The following is a 23,770-nucleotide window of genomic DNA, read 5'->3' as shown; positions in this document are numbered from 1 at the left end:
AAAGTACACAGCAGGGACGTGTGTGTGTTTGTGTGTACGCACCATTTTCATAGATCTATGTGAGTGTGTGCAGTTGTAAGCATGGGTGTGTGTGTGTGTGTGTGTGTGTGTGTGTGTGTGTGTGTGTGAGAAGGAGTTAATCCTTGGTAACAGTCTCAGCCTGTCTCCTGTGGTTGATGAGTGGCTCGGGGTCAGAAGCTGGTTGAGAAACTGCAGGGTCCTGAGGCTTTACAATGTGTTTACCACTCAAACTGACAGCTATACTACAGCTTATTATTGGCCTTCTAAACCTCCACACAGCAGTGCGAGTTAGAGAAACTCCAGAGAGGCCGATTTGCCAACGGCTAGAGAAAACGCCAGCCAACCCCTACAAATGCTGGATGTTGTGTTGTTGAGTGCAGAGATTAAAATAAATGCAGGAAATGGGATCTGAGCGGTTGGAAAAATGGCTCAGAAGTGTATGAAAGAGTAGATTAGAGGGGTTACCCCGCAGTGTATCTGTCTTTTGTGTGCCACTGTCCGTGTCCCCTTTGTCTCCTAATTCAATAAGTAGGCTGAATTGAAAAAGTTATCCCCGCTCACTGCTCACACGTCGTCACCGCTCATGTGTGCACTGGGAAAGAGAGGGCAGGAAGATGGGAAGATCAGGGATGAGGCAGGTCCGTCGAGATGCGGTGTTCTTTAATTAACCACCGTCTTTTATAGAAGACACAGACACACTAAGACTCGCACTGCAGGGGCTAAGAATATTCCACCGCTGGGATAAAAACCGTATGGGTAGTGAACGTGTGGAGAGGCAGAGGAGAGACTGCAGGGCTCTGCAGTACTAAGGGCCTGGACGGTCGGGTTAAAGGTTAGGCTGCTCCAGACTGCCTCAGTCCTCCCACTGCTTTGTGAGAAAAATCCACTGCAGCCTCTTTTTTTTTCTCTCTTCACAGCAAACAGTCTGAATAAAAAAAGGCAGAAAAGCATCTACGAAATCACTTAATTAAGTATACATTTCATCAAGCTTGAAACTACTCCTGTAACATCAGCTGATTGCACCAAGGTCCCAGGTTCACGTCTCCTATCTTTTCCCTTTATGCCTTTAAGCGCTTTATCCACAATTTTACCTAAATCAACTTCTGTCTCTGATATGATAACCGAAGGTGGAATTTCATTAGCATTTATTATCAAATTAATACACAGCGAGAAAGAGGAAAAAGAAAGTGCAGAAATTGAAAATGAGGCCTCTCCACGCTGAGTGTTGCAGGAAAATATCGTCTCAATTGCGATGGCAGCAAATGTGCATGCAATATTAGCGCAGAAACAATTTTCTCACTTTCAGGAAAACTAATACTGTTTACCAGAAACAATAACCTTATGTCTTCCGCTCCTATTACGTTACGCAGTACTTCTTGTATTGTAATTCTGTTGTGACTGAGGCATAAATCCACTCGCCTCTCACGGTTTTATTCCTCGCTGTAAACCAAAATCATCGGCCTGGAGTTCATCATTGATCGTCCGCCTGCAAAAACGACGGAGTATTTTTCCGGGATTTCATATTGTTTTACGTCTTTAATAAGCGCGGACATAAAATGTGAGTCGCTGTGTATCTGGTGCTCATCTTAGGAGCCCAGTAAATTCTGCTGAGGAGGTAAATACCACAAACTGAGATGTCTTGAGACGACGCCTGGTTGCTGATATATAGCTTACACGCAGACAGGATTCACTGCAAGATGGAGAGCGGAAGGGAAGGTGTGTGTTAGTGTGTGACATGCGCCGTTGAGCACCTTAAAATTTGTTTCGATCGTTGCATTTTTTCGCACAAATATTCGGATGCGTGCGATCACACAACAACTTTTTAAAAATCAGCCCTTATTCGATGACAAATCATTCAAATCTGGCTTTTCGCTTGCAGATTAACAACCTTTCTCTGCATATTTTGGACAGGAGGGAAAGCGACTGTGAATTTTAACAAACGGGGTTTGGATGTTCAGATCAGGACACTGCTGAAACACGGCTAGCAAAGCATCAACTCGCAAGGTTTTACTGTGAATTGTTAGAGGAGAGATGAGCCTTCAGTGAGCTGCTGCAGACTGACGCTACATTCTTGAGGATCCGGCAGCAGAGCCATGGACTCTCGAGGACAGTATCAGAAAGGCAGCTCTCAAAAAAAGAAAAAGAGCGAGAGAGAAAGAGAAAGAGAAAGAGAGGGGGGAAAAAAAGAAGCCCTTTTTCACTTCTTGAATCGAGATAGGGGTGAGGAGCGAGGGATTAGGAGGATAACAAAAAGGCCAACGGACTGAGTGTAAACAAGAAAGGGGGTTAGAGAGGGATAGAAGGAGAGAGCAAGTTGGAGAGGGAGCGGGAAGGAGAGATTGAATAGTGACACTGCTGCAACACAATGGGGTCAGGATGAAGAAGTGCTCCTAATTGAACCAGATAGAGGAGAAGACAGAGAAAGACTGAGAGCCACATGACGGGGGGAGAGGAGGAGAGAACCACATGTGAGCCTCTTCCCTTTTCTCTATTTCCACTCCTCGACCCTTCACGGCCGAAGGTGGAGGGGAAAAAAAAAGGACACGGGCACCAAACATGTCCGGCTGAGGTGTTTTAAAAAAAAAAGATGATTTGAAGCCACCTTGACTTCGCAGCGGGGGTCTGACAGAGCAGTCTGAGAGTCATGACAAAAAGAAATAGCTCGAGAGAAAGAAAAAAATCAGAGGCCTGTTTGGGTAGTTTGTGTGGGATTTCTTTCACTTTGAAGAAAACACAGGATGAGGTAAAACGGTGGCTGCTACGACCCTGATGAGGCATCAGAGACACAATCAAGCCAAGCTCTGAACAGCAATACACCAGTGATGGGTGCAAAGAGTGATGGAGTGAACCTGGAAGCCAAAGAGGAGAGCAAAACAGGACATTTCCCTTCCTTCCTTTTTTTCTTCTTTTTTTTAACCGGGTAGATCACACACACACACACACACACACACACACACACACACACGCACACACACGCACGGATGAACAGTGCAGTAGTGGGGGTCTTACTGTATGTTGGAGCTGTTCCAGTAAACGGAATGCCTGTTGGCTGACACCTGGACCACGTCCGCCCAGGTGAGACTCGTTAGCACCCAGAGAGACAGCGCTACCAGAGCCATGCTCCCGGCTCCTCTCTCTCGGCCTCCGGTTCCCCCCTTCGGTCTCTCCGGCCACTCTCTCGGTCCCTTCACCCCACCAAACAACGCGACTCAAACATCCCAGCAAATGCCTAACAGTCGAGAAGAGGAGGAGGGAGGGAGAAAAAGAAAACAAAAAAAAAGGCTTCATGCATGCATACAAAAGGTTTTCACACACTCTGGTTAATAACTGTTATAAAACTCATAAACCCACCACCCACCACCACCATAAACCAACGAACCCCCTTTTCCTTTCCTTTTTCCCCCTCCCCAGCAAATCCTTCAAAACAAGGAGGGGGTCCTTAAGCAGCTGCGCCCGGTCCTCTCTTCTCACCGGGAACTGCTGCTTCTGAGCCCGCCAGAGGAGTGTGGGAGGCCGGTGTCGGGTCCAAGCGGGAGGTCGGTCCTCCTCCGTGCATGAAATGGTCCAGTCCGAGAGTTGTGGCGTGAAAAATAAAAATAATGAAATAACCAAGTCCTCTTCTTCTTTTATAAACTATCTGCGTGCTGCTGCAGTTTCCTCTTCTTCTTCTTCTTCTTCTTCTTCTTCCTCTTCTTCTTCCTCTTCTTCCTCCGAGAGACTCAAAGCACGCGGAGCTCTGTAATCGCTGCGAACAATTCAACCAGCCAGTTTCATGAGGTCTTCAGGACTCTATCCGACAACCATCGTTTACGGTGAGCAGCCTGCCCACCCGTCTCTCCTCCTCTCTCTCTCTCTCTCTCTCCTCCTCTCTCTCTCTCTCTCCTCCTCTCTCTCTCTCTCTCCTCCTCTCTCTCTCTCTCCTCCTCTCTCTCTCCTCCTCTCTCTGTTTGGTAGGCAGAGCTCGTGCACTCTTTGGCTCCGCCCCCCCTGCGAGCGACAAAAGCGCATTCCTCCAATATTGTGGCCGAGTCGCAGCACATCAGGCATCACTGCGACTCAAGTTTTTTTTTCTCCCCCCCACCCCCCCTTTCCTCTTGTCAACTATTCGACCTCCACTGCCGGTGTACAAGTAGAGAGCTCTGAATCCGTCTGCAGTCACCATCTGCAGTCTATATTTCAGCCCCCTCGTCCCCCTCCTCCTCTCAGTCATCCCTAGCCACACACACACACACACACACACACACACACACACTTTTACATTTTTATTACAGAACCCCTAAAATACATTCTCTCTCTCTCTCATACACACACACACACACGCATCCTCCTGGCTGAGGATCCCCAGACACTGTAAGTCAGTGTAGTACAGCAGTATCATCAAGAAGCCGACAGTGCTCTTATAGATGCAGCACGTTCGCACACCGTCAGCTGCCAGGAGCAAATGTTAGCAGTTAGCGTTTAACTGGGAATGTGAAGCAACACAAATACAAATGTGATATATCAAGTTCGGTCAACTATAGTCGACAATTAACGAAGAAGGATAGTTTGTGGTACTAAAACCCGGAAACCAATTAGCATTTTTTTTGCGTATGTGCCTCCCTAGTCTGTGAGGTTTTTCATTGTGTTTCTAGTTTAACAACTGAAATAAAGTCTGCGGTCACCACGTGCTTAAGATTTTCACGTTTTGCTCTACGACATCATCAAATGCCACACGGTTTCATTGGAAAGCGCTAACGTTTCTTAAAAACAAGTGGCGGTTGATAATTACGTGGCTAAATGAGACCACAGAAGTTGTCACAGACATTAAACGTCATCTCATCGAACACGGAACACTCTTCCGTCTTTACAGGCCGTAAGTTACAAACTAATCTAAACTCAAACTTTACAACTTGTAGGAGGATCAGTTCATAGAAAACATGCGTAGGCATAACATCCACTAGGGACATGTCACCCCCCCCCCCCACACACACACACACACACACACACTCACACTTTTTATTTACAGCATGTGATAGTAGGTTTGTAGGTTAAATATTCAGAGAGGAAGACAGTTTTTTTCTCATGTGTATTTACAGAATTTAAAACTAAGAATGATTGCCATGTTCATCTTAATGTGTTGCTTTTAAGCTGCTGGAAATATGATTAAAAGCATGTAGAAATGTATAAAATGGTATTCAAATCAGACCCCCCCCCCCCCTTCAAACCAATGTTACACCCTTGAAAACATGTATAGTCATTTTGTAGTAAAACTCCTTGTGGGGGTGCAATTAAGTTATCCAGCTGCTCTGTGTCTTATTAACATTTGCTTTTAATCCATTTTTTTTTTTAATTTACAGTTTGAAAATCAGTGGTGTTCATCTGCGAAAATAATCTTGCTGAACAAAATGTGGAAGTATCATCTATGTAAGCTTATTTCAGGCAATAATCCAAAAGCCATTTGAAAAATCTCATAGGCTTTTTGTTGTTGTGTTCAAAGACTTTGGTGCATTTCCAGTCATGCGTGTGGCAACAAAAGTGGATATTGTTGACAGGAAGTCAAGACATTTCCATTTCCAGTCTGTGGCGAGAAAACTTGGTGTTTTCACCAAGACCTCGGGACAGTCATGGTCATATTTTTGGCCACAAAAAACAGATATTTTTATGTGGAGTCAGCACTTGGGACTCCAACTGTGGTTGTGGCGACAAAACGGGTATTTAAGCCGAACAATGATTTTTTTTTTTTTTTTCTCACCCTGGTTTTTGTGCCTAAACCTAACTTGAGTGAAGCACAGCAATGTGACAAAAACGAAAGCAAGAAACTGTGTTAAGTGTTAAGTTTTCATTGTGAACCTCATAAATTACATTTCAGATCCAAAGCAATTAAGTCATAACACAGCCCTTGTCGCACAGGTGTGATGTATATTCCTGTAGCTCTGTCCTGCGGAGACGAGGTAAAACGTTCAGTAATTTGCCCCCCTCGTCGCCTCCGCCGCCACAAGCTGTGCGTCTGAGGTGTGTCTGTGCGAGACAGAGGAACAGGCCAGACAGGCGAAGAGACAGGAGGAGGGAGTGAGAGAAAGAGAGAGATACCAGATAAGAGAAAGATTGTTACAGTTTTCTCGCCGCCTGCTGGGAATGAGTTGGTTAAGGAGAAGTCAGGATGATTTATTGGGGCAAAAAAAGGAGGGAAATAGGGAGAAGGAGAGCAAGAAAGAGAGAGAGATGAGATGCCATCGGGGAATCCCTCTGTCTTCTCCAGTCCTTCCAGCCCTCTCACGAGCTGTCCATTGAATCCCTCCCCCTCTCTCTCTCTCTCTCTCTCTCTCTCCATTCTTCTTCTTCTTCCTCGTCTCCTCACCTCGTTCTCTCCCCATTTCAAATGCAAACTTTTTCTCCACTCCGCGCTCCTGCCTCTGCTATTTTGCCTCCGTCTTTTGTTAGCTTTGTCTCTCGTGGTCTACCTGTCTCCACTGCCTCTGCCTCTCCCTCCATCTCGCTCTCCGTCATAGCAGGCATGCAGCTTTTTTAATGAGCACTCCTCCTTTGCCTCGTCTCGGTGCTCCTCTGTCCATCATCCCTGCTCAGCCTCTCCTCGTTGCAGCTCTGTTTATCGCCACGCCGCATCGTGTAGTGTCACAGCAGCGCCGTCGAACACCTGGTATCGTTAAAAAATACATGCCAATATGCGTATATGCGTTCTCTTACCTACAAAAAAACATTCACGCTCCCTCTTTTCCACCATTAAGGGATGGGTCACCAAAACTACAAAAATACATATTTTATGATGAAGCACTAGTGGGGTTCCACGGAGACTTAGATTAGTGTCTCTTAAAACGTCTGCTGTCATCCCAATAAAATCCCCAAACTGGAATTTCACTTTTGGTGGTCACAACATTAACAGAGCGTTAGATGAGACGATCACAAGTCTCAAGGCTGCCAAGCGGGCGACCGCAGTTCGACTGTGTGAGGAGATTTCCATCCTCCTTTGTGGCAACCAAAGCTATTTTGCACGGGAAGGCGGACCACGTTTTTTTTTGTTTTGTTTTTTTAAGGAGACCCGGGGACATTTCCAGTCGTTTTGTTGCTACTTTAAAGCCAAACCACAATGTTTTCCAAACCCTATCCAAGGGACTTTTGTGCCAAAACCTAACCAGACCAAGAGCAAGGCATTGTGACAAGAGGGAAGTAGAGACTCAAACCTAAACAAACGTAAAGTAGCTACATAACATTTATTCTGGCGATTGGGCGACAAGTCCAGGACATCATGCATCCATTTAAAAGAAAATAGACCAACACATAACCTTCATAAAACTGCAATGTGCTGCTTATACACAATTCTTTCACCATTTAATGATCTTCTTTCCTGGAATGTCAAATGATTCCTTTAAAAGAAACCTCACTTTTCAGAATCACCAGAGAGACTTTATAAGAAATGAGCAAGAAGGGTCCTTCCTGACCTTGGGAACACATGTCTTTGATGCAAAAATAAAAATGGTCCAAATGATCCAAAGTTCACTAAACTGCTTTTTCAAGGACTTTCCACCATATCCTGTAGTCTCTTATTGTTATCTTGCGACCTTGGAGACCTCTAAGTGCAACTAAACATTCTCATTGTCCCAGTTTCTCGGCGCTCATAATTCGAATGAAGAAAAACCTGTACTTGCACCTTTGTTTCTGTTTACAATCATCTGCAAAATGTGTTGGGAAATTAAACTAAAACGTGTTATTGCACCATGATGATTGAGTCAGATACACCAATGCAACCAGTGTGAAAAGTTACTCTGCAGCTCGGCGTAGATTATTTGTTGTCAGGCAATCAAAGTCTTGTGATTAGATGATGTGAGGACACAAAGATGTAAATCATAAAATCTGGTCAACAGCTCCAGATTAAGCTAGAGAATGGTAGTATGTTAACGACGCCTATAACAAACTTAGTACAGTGCGCTCTGTGGATGGTCCAGAACAACAACCATACTGTTTCTGTTTGTTTTTAAAAAATGTCTCAATCCTTTATTGTTTTTGACAGTCGTCTCAAAGCCTCTTCAGATGAGACCACAACTCTCTGCCCGGCCACATTCCCCCAGAATTAAGTGAGGAAATGCCCTTTAGGTGAACCTTTCAATCCCAGCCCATAGAGCATGGATGATTGACTGTACGGAGGCCACAGGAGGTTGGTTATAAATATACCACGCGTCCACATTTGAAAGGAAACTGTAAATCAGGTGCGAGAAGACAAAGTTGGAAATCGAGCACCGACGGAAGCAGGAATTCTGCACCTTGTGTTTTTTTTTTTTCTCGGATAACAAAACATGTCTCGCTTTCTTGCATTTTCTTTGAAACAGACGCTGACATTTTCTGTTTTTCGGCAAACGCCCCTGTCAATTCTAATCACCCAGGTTGGATTTTCCAGGCGTGGGCTGCGGCGCTATTGGATTACTTTTGTATTGGGGTTATTATGAGAAACGACCTCAGGGCTGACTGCATGCGGTGACACTGAGGCTCTTATGACATTTCCAACACAGAGCCGGCCAGCAACACATCTGTCAAGTGCTCCTTTCTGCAACCTCGAAATCTAATCGGAGCTTTCTCATTGCACTGATAATTGGATATTAGGCCCCAGTAGGGCTCACATCCCTCTCAGGGGCCTCCCAGGAAGTAAACAACACACATATGAATCCAGCAGGACCCTTGTATGTACATGAGCATCATGTGAATATACAGTAAACACTTCATATATTTTGTACACTTCGTATGCGTGCTGCATTTCAATGGCATTCTTGAACCGGGGAGTCTCTTTTCTCACTCCGCCTCCCCGCTCGCTGTGTCTTGGCCTGCTTCGCTGTTCACTGTTGTGTTAGTAAATTGTACTGACACTCCCCCCGCCTCCTCGCGCTCCCTCACCACCTCTGCTGCTCTCCCTCCCTCCCTGTCCCTCTCTCACCCGACTGACTGACACGAATTTTCAATCTCTCTGTTTACCTTTCACTGCTGTGCCTAAAACAACACTGGTACGGGCTAAGAGCAAGGAGGGGACTGGTGGTGGTGGTGGTGGTGGGGAGGGAGGGAAGGGATGGAGGAGGGGAGGGGATGGAGACAGAGATGGAGCTGAGTACGACGGAGCGAGGATGAAGGAGGATGAGGAGGAGAGGTGGCACTAAGATCGGATGGGAGCAGGAGAAACGGCGAAGAGGGGGTGGAGGCGGTGAGGGAGGCGGGTGGGGGGGATGTAAAAAAGAGGTGCGAAAAGAGAGAACAGGGCTTTCTCTGTGTTTTGGTTGGGGTGGGGGGAATCCAAGGGGGAATGAGGAGAAAGAAGGAGTGAGGGGTTAAGGGAAGGAGAAGAGGAGCTGATACTTTTGAACAGTCACGCAAAGTGAGCCAGTGGAGGGGGGACGCAGGAGAGAGAGAGGAGAGAGGAGGGTGAAGGGTGGAGGGAGGAAATGAAAGGGTGGAAGAGAATGTAAGTCAGAGTTGGGAGAAAGAGTTAGATGGGGCACAGAACATTAGGAGTGCAATGAGATATAGAGAGTGAGGGGAGAGGGAGAGATTTATAGAGGTGCAGAAAGAGGGAGAGGACAGCAAGAGTGATGTGTGGAGGGAGAGAGAGAGCGAGAGAGAGAGAGAGAGGCAGAGGTTTCTTTTTTTTAAGGAGACGGCAGGGATGGAGGGAGAGAGGGAGGAGAGGGCGTGCATGGAGAGATAGAGAGAGAGAGAGAGAGAGAGAGAGAGAGAGAGAGAGAGAGAGAGAGAGAGAGCTCAGAATAGATACGCTCTCAACAGCATGAAATATTGAACGAAGGAGACCGAACACAAGGAGGGGCGAGGAAAATGGAGGGACTGATAAAGACAAATACAATCGTTTTGTGTGCGAGCGTGTGTGTGTGTGTGTGTGTGTGTGTGTGTGTGTGTGTGTGTGTGTGTGTGTGTGCGTGTGTGTTTGTTTTCGGAGACAGAGGAAGGAGATGAGAGAGAAGAAGCGTAGGTGACAGGAATATGAAGAATAGTTGCTAGTGGCTGGAGACTCACGCACGCACACACACACACACACACACACACACACACACACACGCTCTGACACACAAACTCATGTTGCTTTGAGTTCAGATTACCGCCATGTGTGGAGGAGATGGAGCGGAATTTGGTGGTGTTGAAAATATCACACTGCAGAGTACGTTTCATCACTACTTGCACCCGTCCCAGCACACACTCGCGCTCACACTCACACACGCACACACACTCTCACACACATGCACCACCACCACCACCACCTCCTTTGATCTCACTTCTCACTGATCTTCTCTCCTTCCGTGTCAAATATTTAGGCTGCATTTGGCAGGTTTGACGAAAATTACCATGGAGAAATGATTTTATTTATTTAACTTCCACATCAGAAGTCAGTGTCAGTGCAGCTGCGAGAGGATGATCCCAAATTCCCAATGAAGGGGGAGACCGGCGCCGGTCCAAAAAAAAAAAAGGAAAGAAAAAACCTGGGATTCTGCTGAGTTTCCAAAATTTTCTGACATTATTTTTAATGCGGTGAACCTCTGCCGATAGATTTCTGAGGAAATGACATTAGCGGTCTGTTTGGAAAAGTTTAGACAGCATAAGAAGACACTTTGTGACATTCACACACACAAATCCACGCTCGGGGTGATGAGTCAACACTCCCACTGCCTCCAGTTAAAGCGTCAAGATTTTTGGGGACGATAAATGAAAATATTTCGTAATTAATGCAGCTGCGCAGCCCTGCGTGGGGAATCATCATCACAAGCCTGACAGGTGGATCATTTAAACAATAGCACTGATATATCTGACTAGCAGCACACGCCAAGAAATGACGCACAACTGCCAACCTCCTCGCTTTCACACTACAGACAAAGACATGCGTTCACTTACTCTGCTCTTACTTCTAACCAAAGATCTTGACATAAATCAGACAGAGCGCATCAGTGAAGGGGGAGATGAGTTTACAGTGACTGAAGAGGAAAGAAAATGAGCAAGAAGGAGGGCGGCGGTAGTGACTGTGGGTGTGCTGGGCTATAAACACACCCAGCACGCTCGGCTTAAACTCTGACTGGCGAAATTGAGTTTACACTTCCTTTTGAAAACAACAAGTCTTTATTTTAAGTAAATACATCCATTATTTTAAGTAAATCTGTCCATTATTTTTAAATACAAAATAATGGACAGATGAAAGACGGCAGCAATTTCTAAAAGAAATAAATGACTAAATTAATGAGCAGCACATGCAGTTAATTTGCCCACAGAGGTAATTACTCACCCACTAAAAATAACTGACATCATTTCATAGTTCATACTTTTAATTTGCCACTACAATGCCATTAATAACATTTGTTAAATAGAACAAAAGGGTCCACTCCGCAAAGTAAACAAAATGTGATAGATGCAAACAAACACACAAACGAGTGTGAACAAAAAAAACTCCAACATAAAGTATATAAGTTAGGTTGGACAGTTTGTTAATGACTTGAGCGCTCAACACGCAACTTCGGCTCTCTCAGTCAGAGCAATAACGAAAAGAAGATGATGAGACATGCGAGGTGGGTCAAGAAACGAAAAGCGAGCTTTAATAACGTGAGCCATGGTACAAAAATCTGAATCCAGGCAACAACACTGACGAAACAAAAGACCCAAAAGAACCCAAAAGACTAAAGAGGAACACAAAAACTAATTACAGGACAAACCAGGATAAAACGTGCGGAGCACAGACGAGGGCGGAGAACATGAGGAGCAAACGCAGAGACACCAGGAACTACACAGGACCGGAGAAGAGAGGATGCTTACCTGTCCAGTAAAAAAAAAAACATGGCAGTTCTGAGTCCCTCTGCTCCTGAAGCCCTCTCCATCTTGGAAGTGCCACCTTCATTTTACCTCTCTTCTTGTCCCATAATCTTCTTGGGTCATTTGGTTCACCTTTCAAAGCTTTAAATGGCCTCGCCCCAAATTACATAAAAGATTTATTGACCCCCTGTGTGTCTGGGGCGTTCTCTAAGATTGGCGGAAGCAGCGCTTTCTGGTTTTTCCAAAACCCTGGCTTGTGGCTAGAGGTGACCAAGTGCTTTGCAGTCAGAACCCCCAGACTGTTAAAATGCTGCTGAAATCAGGAAGGCTACATCATCTGCATCGTTTACATCTTCTCTTAAATCCATTGTTTTAATAGGAAGCACTCATGTATTCTTGATTAAATGACTGGGTTTTATCAGTTTGCTCTCACCGTGTAGCATATTTAACCTGCCATCCTACAATGTGTTATAATCCTTGTGCTGATGAATTTGTTATCAGCTGTTCTACACCTGCTATCTCTTGCTTTTCTTTTCATGTAAAGCACTGTGTAACATTGTCTAGAAATGTGCCATATAAAACAAAGTTTGTGAACGGCTTTGGAGACTGAATGTGAGGCACCCTGCGATGAATGATAGTGCTCCATCACATGTGAGCACACACAAACAAACACATAAAGATATTTTAGTGTGGAACCATTATGTGTTATAGCTTTAACATTGTCTATAAAAAACAGAGACAATTTACTGAATGTGTGTCTTGCCATGAGACTGTAGCGGACATGAGATTGTTGCTGTTTGATAAGTGTTCTCCTGGGCTGACGTTTGCTGACTGTGCCGTCCGGAACACTTCATTCCACGTCATCTCAACACTCGTGAAAACCAATCAGTGACTTCACCTGTCATGTGGATCTTAGCCCCTCCCGTCAGGATAGACATGTGTAATCACAGGATGAAGTCAATTAGATCCCCTACATCTACATTGAGTCAAAGTCAGCTGGGCTTGCTCCATACCCTGTATTGCCACAGGGCATAATAGGATGTTAATTGTGTAATTATGCAGTACACCTGTATTTGAAGACTCTTTGGTGTGTTTCTGCTCATTTATTCAGGTTCTTATTTTATTTTGTACAAATTACAGAGCTGACAAGAATGTGAAAAAAAAAAGAAGTTTAGGCCAATTAAGTAGTCATAGTGATGTGTGCATTTGTGTGTGTGTGTGTGTTGTGTCTGTATGTGCACCGCTGCGAGCTTGTGTATAAGAGTCGTAGGGCTTTGGGGCTATTTAGACAAATGTTCCTGACGCCTCGTATATCACAAGTCTCCGTTCTGTATCAGCCCCCGTGAGTGTGCTCCTGCAGACAGCACAGAAACACTGAAGACAGCAGGTATGCACACACACACGTGGACAGACTAACACACGCATGCACACACACACACACGAGAACCTCCCCCTCCCCCCTACGGATGCACCGACAGACACACATGGAAAAGGAACAGGTGCAGGTTGAAAAAGCCAGCTGCCACCCGTTTCTTTGTAACATCTACATTTCATCAGCCACAGCAGCGGCAGTGGCAGCGGCGGCGGCGGCACAGGTGACGCCGAGCCCAGTGGGCACCGAGATTAGGAGAGTGGGAAGAGGTTTAACTTACACTGTCATCTAAGGTCAGATTTGCATTTTCCTTTTATTGTTAAAGGTTAGGTATTCCAGTGGCTAAGCTGATCTGAGATCAATGCCTGAAGGCACCTTCCTCCCTCTAGGACGGCTCCTCAGAGCTCCTGGTGGTGACATCATATCTGTGCAGGAAGTTGAAAGGACGGCGGGGGGATATTTTTGCCCATTTGGACCATCATTGGTAGCCAGTCGGTGTCCTCTGCTCCTGTATCTCTGCCGCTCGCCTTCTCTCTTCTTGCTTTCTTTCTCTCTCGCCTGTAGCTCCCTCTTTGTCATTCTATCTCAATCCCCTTATTTCTGTCTCCACCGCTATCTCTGTCGCCCTAATGCTCCTGGCTTCCTCCTTCCTTGCTCTATCTCTATTTGCCGCTTGCTCGGGGCCTCGCTCTCTTCCCTCAGCTCGGCCGCTGTGAGGTAGTGCTGTCAGGTGACACCCCGGTAGATTAACCTCTGACCCCCAGCGGGAGGTGGGACCGATTGGGTTGTAATTGCTATCACTGTCGCCCTGTGTGTGTGTGTGTGTGTGTGAGTGTGTGTGTGGGTGGAGGTTGTGCATTTGTGTGGGTGTGCGTGCGTGTGCATCTTTGCTCCATTCGGGCAGCATGATGGCTATCTGGGCCAGCAAATTTAAAGGGTGAAATGCATTCTGGGTTGTGATGGTGCGTTACGGGTGTAAGTGGGTCTTTGGTGTCCATACCAAAAGAGGATGAGGAAAAAAAATTTCTGCTGCTCTCAGCAAACTGGAGCTTACTGCTGTGTCCGGAGCATCCATATACACAAACATGTTAACACACACACACACACACACACACACACACACACATATAGAGCACAAGACGTAAATGCAAACTTTTGTTGTTGTTTTATTTCTTTTTTGAATGGCACGTGATTTGTGCAGCAGCGAGCGCAAAGACCCCCCCTACGGCTCTTCTGATCAGGTTTGCATGCACAGGTATCCATGTGTGCAGAATACTTACCATCGTGTGTGCGTGTGTGCGTGCGTTTGTGAGTGCCACGTGCGCACCCGTGCGAAGATGGGGTGCTGTGAAACAGAGGCTCTGACTCCCAGCAGTCTTTTGTCACACTGACTGACTGCTGAAAAGGCTGGAAGCAGGAAAGCCATTTCAGACTGCGGGGCTAAATGATGGCAGGTACTCCGATCCATCCGCGGCTCGCTACAATAACACAATACAGACCAGTCATCGGCCGCCCTGTCATCTCCATCTGAAAATGCACTTCACACAGCTCCCTCCGTCTCTCCACCTCCTCCTCCGGCTGCCATTCAAACACTTGTGTAACTGTCCCCTAAACCCAATTGGCCCTCATACAGTGGAAGTGCAGCCAGATTTAGCGAAAATCATTTGCACAGCTTCTTTTTTCTTTTTTTTCTTTTTTTCTGCCTCATGTCGCCCTCAATTTGTTTAGAGCCGCTGAAGAATTTATTGGCTCGTTGTTTTGGGGGTGGTCGCAGGGTGGGGGTGGGGCCCTCAGCTTTTAATGTACGATTAACTTGGAGTAGCCGCGCATTTTCTGGTGGTGTCGCTGCTACTTCTTGAGCCTATTGATGAAATTAATGGCCGGAATGACTAAATGGGCCGTCACAATACAAGGCTCTGGAGACTCGCAGGGGTGGGCAAGGCTTTTACGCCGGCCAAGCGCTAACACAGTCAGCTGCAAAAGAGACAGAGCGGGGGGAGAAAAAAAAAAAAGGTGAGCCAGGAAGATAACAGAGAGAGAGACATCAGATGGCAGAAGAATGCATAAAGGATGGAGAGAAAAAAGTGGGGGGGGGGGGATAAAAGGGAGCGTGAGTCGGGGAGGGAGAGGGAGAGATAGTGAGTAAGTAAAAGCAGGTCTGGTCCAGGTGGGGTTCAGACAGTCAGTATGTTATTTTAGGAGGGCAGAGGGAGGGAGGGCGAGAGAAAGGGATGGATGGAGGGAGGGGAAGATGAATGTAGTTAATTAAGATGAGCAGGCAGAGGAGACAGTGTGGAATTACACAAACACTAATTAGAGTCTTCGTTAGGGGGCACGAAACGAGAGCAGCGCATCCATCATCGCAACCCTCCATCCCTCTTTTTCTCTGCCGCCTTCCTCACCTCCGTTCTCTCCGCTGCTCTCGCTTTCGCGTGGCAACCATATTTCCTCTTCCCCCGCTTGCCCCCGCCGTCTCCAGCCCTCCTCTGCCACTTTCTCATCCCACACCTTCCTCCATCGCCATCTCCATCTCCATTTCCACCCCCACCTTTTGCCTTCTCAATTTTCCCCAATCGATCCCATCAGCAGTTAACTAAATAGGCGCAATTTAGCATCTGGAATCAAAGCGACCCGCTCTCTCTCTCTCTCTGTCTCTCTCTCTCTCTCCTCCTGCCTCCAACTTTGATTTCTATTCTTTGTTGTCACATCTTTCCTTCTCTTTTTTTTATAACTGCTCCGGGAAAGGGTTTTTTCTCCACCCCCACTTCCCTGTTACGTGCTGACAAACACACACACACATTAACTGTACCATGTCAGCACTATTTTTATTGTCTCTCCAATCCGGTCAATGCCTCCTCTAGTCTTTGCCGCTCCTCCTACATACAGTACACACAGCACTGTAAACTACTTACCTCTTCTTATCCTGCTTTCTCCCTCCTTCTTCTTCTTTCCTCGCTTTTCTTTTTCTTTTCTTTTTTAAACACACACAGGGCTCCGAGCACTACTGTTGTCCTCTTTATCGTCTCCCTGTCCTCCTCTGGCTCATCCCTCATTCCCCTGCTCTAACTGAGGGAGCAGATCAGCCTGTCACCGTTGGCGTCTGCGCCGCTCTCCCCTCATGAGACCACGGGGATGGAGGGAATAATGAGGGACGCTTTTGGATGGCGCTGAGGGTGGCCCATGCCAGTTCTTGTTTTTGGCATTCGTATACGTGCGCGCAGCATGGAGCAAAGTAATAACATACGCACTGTGTAGTCACAAATGATGATACACTGGTATCTCAAATGACGTTGAAAGTTCAGCCTGTTATCTGCACATATAGTACGTATACATAGATTTTACTACCCTCCAGGAAGCTGCGGGCTTCACTTCTCACTTCACAGCCTGGAGAGATGAAGCGGTGGAGTTACTTTTGTAGACATTTATTTTGTGTGGTAACGTGTAAGTGGACTTACATTTGTACAATGCTTCTCCAGTTTACTGACCTTTACAGCACTTGTCAGATTCACCCGTTCGCACACACATTCATACACTGACGGCAGAGGCTGCCATGCAGGGGGCCAACCCGCTCACCAGGAGCGATTTGGGGTTCAGCGCCTCGCTCAAGGTTACTCTGACATGCAGCCTCCCGAGCTACAGCCACCCTCGTGCAAGAGTTTAACTTTAAAAAAAAAAATCAGAAATAAACAAAGAAATATCAACAGTGTGAACAAACTCCAGTCTTGACATTATGATGCATTGTGCAGTCCCATCCATGTCCAGAGCTCCTGTGCTGCGTGTCCGTGTGGACACTAATACTCACCTGGTCTTGAGTTCCCGGTCCGGACCGATAGCTGCAAGGGGAACTGAGCTAACTAGCTGCAGGTGGCAGCAGTTAGCGGTTACTTTGGTGAGATGCTGCCTCCAAGGCTATTTGTTTCAAGTATCAATTTGACAGGTAGCCCAATCTTACATATTGCACCTTTAACTACTGAAAGCAAAAACAATTTCGACCCGTAACAGGAACGGAGTGATTCCTTATCTTTTATTTTACCCTTGCCCCTCCACTGTAACTGATCCCCTTTTGAACAGCCCCCGCTCTTCTCTTTCATCCTGACCACTATGAAGGCAGGCTCAGGCAACACATTCATCAGGCAGCCACCACCACCGCAGACTTGATCTTTATGTGGTGCATGTGCAAAAGAGCTCAGTGCTCACACAGCGAGACCATCGTGATGGATAAACCTCCCTAATCTCAGGTTGAGGAAGAATACATGGCCGCACTTAAGCAAATACACCACGACACTGAAGCTCCGAGCCGAGAGAAGACACTGAAGTCAAAGGGCTGCACATGTAATAAGAACTACAAATAAGCACACATGTGGCAATGTGTTTGCCGAACACACAAAAAGGCATTAAAAACAGAACATTTGTTGCACAGTATGTATACTGATATACTGTATGCAGAAGAAAGTGTAGATCCGCAACGCATACATTTGTGTGCCCACATAGGTTTAGTTAAAGTTGTATAGCAGTATTTAGAGCCAGCTAACTGAGGCTGAAGGCTGATGTGAAAAGCCTTTTTAAATTTGGGTGGGAAGACGATTCCCAAAGAAGAGGGGCTTGGTGAGAGAAGGTCCTCCCACCTACTGATGTTTTATTTGTTTTTAAGATGGTGAGGAGACCATAGAGCCCTCGGCAGGTATACAAGGGGTAATTAGAGATGATAAGTACGGGTGGTGCAAGTCCGTGTAAGACCATGAAGCCTGAAATACTCTCTACTGCAAAGAAGAGGACAAATCTAAGAGTGCATACTGATACAGAGGAATATACAGGCTTTACTTCTGTGTGAGGTAACTGGCGGCCTGCAAAGCTTCAACACTGCTTGTTGGTGTGTGTAAGTCCCTTACAACTTTGAAATGGACACAGGATTAGAAATGACTGACGCAACTGTTTTTAACTTTTTTAACACCTAATGCTGTCTTTTTTTTGTTATTTTTGTTTTTTTGCTATTTTTGGGGATATCATGCCTTTATTTATTAGAGAGTCGACAGCAGAGAGATGACAGAAAATAGGGGGAGGGGAGCGATATGTCTCGGCTTCTTCGGTCAAGTGACTGCTAACACTTGGAGTGTTGCTTGCCCACTGGCAAAGGTCAAAGCCACCAGAGTCTAGAAGCCAGCAGAGCTCATCACAACCTTCTTGGCTTAATCAGGCGTTGGCACACACTGCAAACAGTTGTCAGCGTAGAAACACTGCTCTACAAAGATCTTCATCAGCAGAGCTCGACATCTTAACAACTGAGAACATGGCTGGTTTCTTTTTTCAACCTTTGTGTTTCATGCCCAGATTTCAACATGCTGGGTCAATATTTTCAAGTGAGTATGGATTTTTTTTTTTCTTATGCTCAGGAATATTTCAATTAAACTTTTAAATATTTTAAGATCCACTCCAGACTTTTTAAACACTAATCAATTGCGTGTCCGACATGATTTCTACAAAATCTTGAAAGTGCATTTATTTCCTTCCTCCTCGTTTAAAAATTCCATTTTCTATAAATATGCAAATATTTCATTTTTTTTAAATTCATTAGCTGAACACAAGTGGTCTCCTGCTTCAATGAAAGGTTCAGTTCTAGGTGTCTGTGCTCCGGAGGCTGTCAGGGTTTCCACATCACGCTTTCGTGTTTCTTCAAAATCAGTCGTGAAGTCACCAAATCAAGTTTGATTGTGAACACCTTGAGCTGAGATTGAAGGTGAGCACGGAGAGATGAACCTGAAAAACATACAACATTAAAATGAACATACGTCATTCTAAACAGCAGGGCATTCATCGTGCTGTTAGCAAAGCACATTTGTGACTCGAGGACATGACAGAAAATCGTCTCTGGAGGAAGAATTGCAGTGGGAGACACAGAAGTGTATTTTTCTGACGTGAGCGAGCTGCTGCCTTCATAACCAACAGCAGCGTTGGGCTAATAGCAGCCAACAAAGCCCATACAAACATTAATATTGTAAAATGTTGTTCGGTGATCTCACATCTCCTCTTCAGGGCTCCTTGCGTAAATATTTATCATTTACCTCTCGCTCCCCGACCTTTGACCCAGGCAGGCGCGTTGTGCAGGCTTCCTGCTGCAGGGTCACAGACGACTCCCGTCTGTTTGCAGTGCGCTCACAGTTGGAGCCCACTAACAAGCTGGTGTCTACCTGTCCGTCATGTCTAGGTGAACCCAGAACACCTGCAGCATGGTAATGCACCGACTAGACAGTAATTCACAACCAGAGGCGGCCAAAAAGACGAAAAAGCTGAGGAATTTCAGAAACATTCAAGGTATTTTTCCTGGCTTTAATTTTCAGATATGTGAGCGCCGTGACTCGGTCAGTCTGCCGGTCGGTCCGCCGCTTCGGTCCATACTGAAATATATCAGTTTCTGGATGGATCGCGATGGGATTGTGCACAGACGCTCGTCATCCACCGGAGGATGACTTTGGTGATTATGTGACTTTTCCTCCAGTGCCATCGTGAAGCTGACAGCGGTGGCTCAGAGAAGAAATAGCTTGATAACTGTTGGATAAGAGCACCAGGACATTTGCTATAAATATCCAAGATCCCTACCGGATAAAATCCAATCAATTTGTTTTGCCCATTTCTTAGATCCACCAGTAAGTCAAGGTTCCAAAACGCTCTGTGAAATATTTCAGCATCTACTAGATTGACTGGGGCAAAACATTTTGTGCAGACATTTAAAGTTTCCAAACTATTTCAGGTCTTCAATCCTTATCCTCAATTAATTATCTTAACAATAACTGGACTGTCAGAGGTGGTCAATAAAGGTGGTCAATAAAATGACAGATTTCTCTGGGTTTTGAACGTTGTCCGAGACATTTCAGATCATGTAAGCAGCCTACGCAACTCAACAAACTGTATGACGAAGGTCCAGTCGTTCTGAGGCATTTTAATGTGGAAATGTTACATACTGATGCCTTTAAGTAGCCCCACCCTTGCAGATCCAGCCTGGCTGGAGACTCTTCGTCTGGTCCCTATAAAGATTCGGTTATGACGTATTTTCGGATCAGCGTGCGGTAGACGTGTTTGAGTGACACTCGAACGAGGAATTTCAGAAATCGTTTCCATCTGCAGGCTTCACTTAACAAGACCCTGCTCTAAAACTGAAACCACGTTGTTAAGGGTGGATCCCTAAAACAAAGCTCGCCCATTGTTCATCCGGCACGTCCTCGGCCGTTTGCAGCGCCGCGCAAGAGTTAGTGTTTTTTATTATTCATATGCTCGCTCTCTCATGGGTCATGGGGGGTTGAGAAATTCCTTGTGTTTGCAACAGCGGATCGCCCCGGCAGAACCAGTGCCACGAGCAGCACCAGCCCCTTCCATCCATAACCATATTGTGGCACCCTGAGATTCCTCCCGGCCAGAACAACAGCAGCATGCTAATTCGGCGTGAAACCAGCGTAGTGTGTCCCATCACCGCGCCGCCTGTAATCCCTGCAGGTGAGAAAGAGGGAGAGATGGATTCCTGAGTATCTGATTGAGCAGCACACAGGATGAATAATTGATACGTAGGTTCTCCATCCCAACGAACACACAGACGCACAAACACCAACTGTCTTACAGCCCCGATGCAGTCGCCGGTCTCTCAGGCTAAACTAATCCTCCAGGAAATGTAATACGTGATTCAATTAGCAGCGGCATATAGTGCCGGCTACCTTCTGTGTACGACATGGCGGTGTGTGTGACTGTGTGTGTGTGTGTGTGTGGAAGCACTCCGAGCACAGTGCTGAGCTAAGTCCATTCATTAATGTAAAAACCATTTATTAATATACGGTGCTTTACCACATCTCTTCAGACACCTCGAGCACGAAGGGGCCAAAAATTGATGCGCTGAAGAGAGACGCGAGAGGAGAAATGGGAAATGAAAAGCTGTGATTTCAGTGGCAGAAATACTGAATCAAAACATGTGATTTTTTTTTTTTCTTTTCTTTTCTTTTTTGTTTTTTTTTTTGCATCTTAAAACGCGCAAAACACAGCCTCCGAAATTGGCAGCACGGCGAACAATGGCCGCAGTCTCGGGCTAATGTTTTCTCCAAATGATCTCTGTTTGCTTTTCCATTATTCATCATCTTGTTTTCATGCGCTCACAGTTGTTTTCCACGCCGGCAGCAGCGGGATGATGCCACTGTCTTTCAAGTCCGTTTCTGCAGGTCAAATATTGCCTCAGACCCAGAAACAAACACAAGGCGTGAGAGTAAAGGAGCGTGCTCGTAAAAACCAACGAAAGTGCATAAAATGTGATGGAAGTTCTTATGATTTTTAATTGCTCTGTACTTCAAACACGAGTGTAACAAAGACAACCTTCCATAATGACTTTTTTACACTGTAAGTTGATACCTTTGTTCCTTTTGACTAAAATCTAATTCAAGACAGAATCTCAGAGGATCAAATAGTCATAATATTCACACATCAGGCTTAAATTGTTGGCAGAAAGACGCGTCGTGAGGTTGAAAGCTGTCAGTTTTTTGCAACTTCTGACCGTCCTCAGAAGAGACCCGTGACAGAACTTTCCGGTTCTATCATGCTCTTGATCGACCCGTATCTTTTTTTACAGCAGCGCCTTAAATTAGCTCCCAGCAGGGAAATTCCTCCGTTCTATTTTCACACATTATAAAGTCAGATCTTCTCCCGCCCCTGAAAAGAACTCTAACACTTTGGAAATACAAAACACAACCCTTAGAGGAAGCTTGTTAAAAAATTACATAATTACTCTCAGACTTGCCAAATAATAATTGCTTTCTTTTTAGAATGCATGTAGTGAAATGCAGCCCATCTCATGGTCCAGTGGGGGAAGAGATGGAGGCGGGAGAACAAGAGTGTTACTCTTTATTGCTCCATCTCTCTTTCACGCTCCCTGAATCTCTCGATTACCCTGGAAGTCTCCTGAATCCCTAAAAAACGCTCGCGCACTCTCTCTCTCTCTCTCTCACACACACACACACACACACACACAGTGTCCGTCTACGTATTATACAGCGTGTGGGTAGGAATAATGACTGTGTGCGTGTGTGTATGTGTGTGATTCACAGTGTGTACTTGTGGGTCTGAGTTGTGATTGATGTCTCTCTTCTCAAATTAGGCATTTAAAGACAAACGGGCCAGAGAGAGGGAGCACGGGATGACGGAGGGGAAAAAACAGCCACTTAAGAGGGCCTTAACCACTTAACCTCGAAGGCCTCCTCAATGTCACGCTCAAACTGCACCCTCTGCGCTGTGTCTCCTCCGGGATCACAAACTGGCGCGTCGATACAACTGGGCTGCGACCAACCATTATTTGTTTTATGCAGAAATCTGTCTTTTTAGACATTGTCTGGTCTATAAAATGCCAGAAAATTGAAGAAAAATGCAGATCTAAATTTCTCAGGGTCAGAAGCGACCTCTTTAGATTACTTCTTTCGTGTAACCAAGAGTCAAATAAAAGATGTACAACTTACACTGATATAAAACATAGGAGAGCAGAAAACCGTCACGTTTTTTGCAGATGGACTTATCAATTAATCTTTAACACGTCCATTACATGAAGTTGCATCTTTCCTTCACTTGTTTCCAAAACAACGTGCTAGCCAGATCCCGATCTTTAACAACAGGATTTGAGGTCGCTTGTACAGCTTTTGTCCACAGGGGGCGCCATAATCGACCATAAATTAAAGTTCCTTGTAGATGCTTTAAGTTCACTGTAAGTAAGTAAGCATGCACACTGAACAATGCCTTTTGAGTTGTGCTGTTGATTGACAGCATTGTCCTACGACGGATCAAAGGATATAAAGGAGCTAAAGGAAGAAGTCACAACTGCAAATCACAGAGAGTGATGAGACAGCTTTAGAAAAGATCTTGTGAAAAAAAAAATTTAAAATTACACTCCAAACTGCAAAAAAAAAAACGTAAACCAGCTTACTGTGAAGATTATTATATATCACGGACTGCATACCATCAGTCTGACATTTTCTCTGGGTGGCAGTCTCAACGTCCGTGTTGTGGTTCCTTCTCTTTCTTCTGACACATAATCTGCCACTTAAAGTTTTTCAGGCTGAGCAGAGCCTTCACTCACATCCGTCTCCTCAGTGATCATCTGCTCTTCATCATCGCGCTGTAGAAGGCCTGACACTCCACAGCTCAGACTGTAACATCCGTCCGTCCCGTCATCAATTGTTTGGTTTCCGTCTCAGAGTTCTTCGAGTGATATTTGCCACAGACCCGAGAAAACATTTGCAGTTGCCTTGGAAATCAAGTCGCTCACCGACTGACTGATTTGCAGGGACGGTGAATTAACCCTGATTGGCCGGCCTGTCTGCCCGTAATCAAACTGGATGAGGCAAGGGGCAGGCATCAGACCGGCCTGGATGAGACTCTCATTATTTTCCCCCACTACTTTCTTCTCCTCACATCCCCAACATCAATTTATAATACCGCTCGCTCATTGCGTCTCCTCTCCCTCTTTCCCAAGCCTTCTGCTCATCAAATCCCCCTCCTAGACTTTATCCATTCCCTATTTTTCATTTCCATGTTCCCTCTCTCTCCTTCTCTGTCTCTCTCCCTCCCTCTCTCTCCCCT

General features: G+C 45.7%; 1 protein-coding gene across 1 annotated transcript in view; it reads right to left on the bottom strand.

Moving 5' to 3' along the window:
* Window positions 1-3,857, bottom strand: part of efna3b (ephrin-A3b) — a 64,486-nt gene extending 60,629 nt beyond the window's left edge. The window contains exons 1-2 of the mRNA XM_037075856.1: window positions 3,493-3,857; window positions 3,031-3,250 (exon numbers count right to left, since the gene is read on the bottom strand). Coding sequence (XP_036931751.1) covers window positions 3,031-3,140 — 110 coding nt within the window. The 5' untranslated portion in view covers window positions 3,141-3,250; window positions 3,493-3,857. The remainder of the gene's footprint in view (window positions 1-3,030; window positions 3,251-3,492) is intronic.
* Window positions 3,858-23,770: the final 19,913 nt, after the last annotated feature.

This window comes from Acanthopagrus latus, chromosome 17 (genome assembly GCF_904848185.1).
Source record: "Acanthopagrus latus isolate v.2019 chromosome 17, fAcaLat1.1, whole genome shotgun sequence".
NCBI lineage: Eukaryota > Metazoa > Chordata > Actinopteri > Spariformes > Sparidae > Acanthopagrus > Acanthopagrus latus.
The sequence above is the reverse complement of the archived record's forward strand: the minus strand, read 5'-3'. Positions and strand labels throughout refer to the sequence as shown.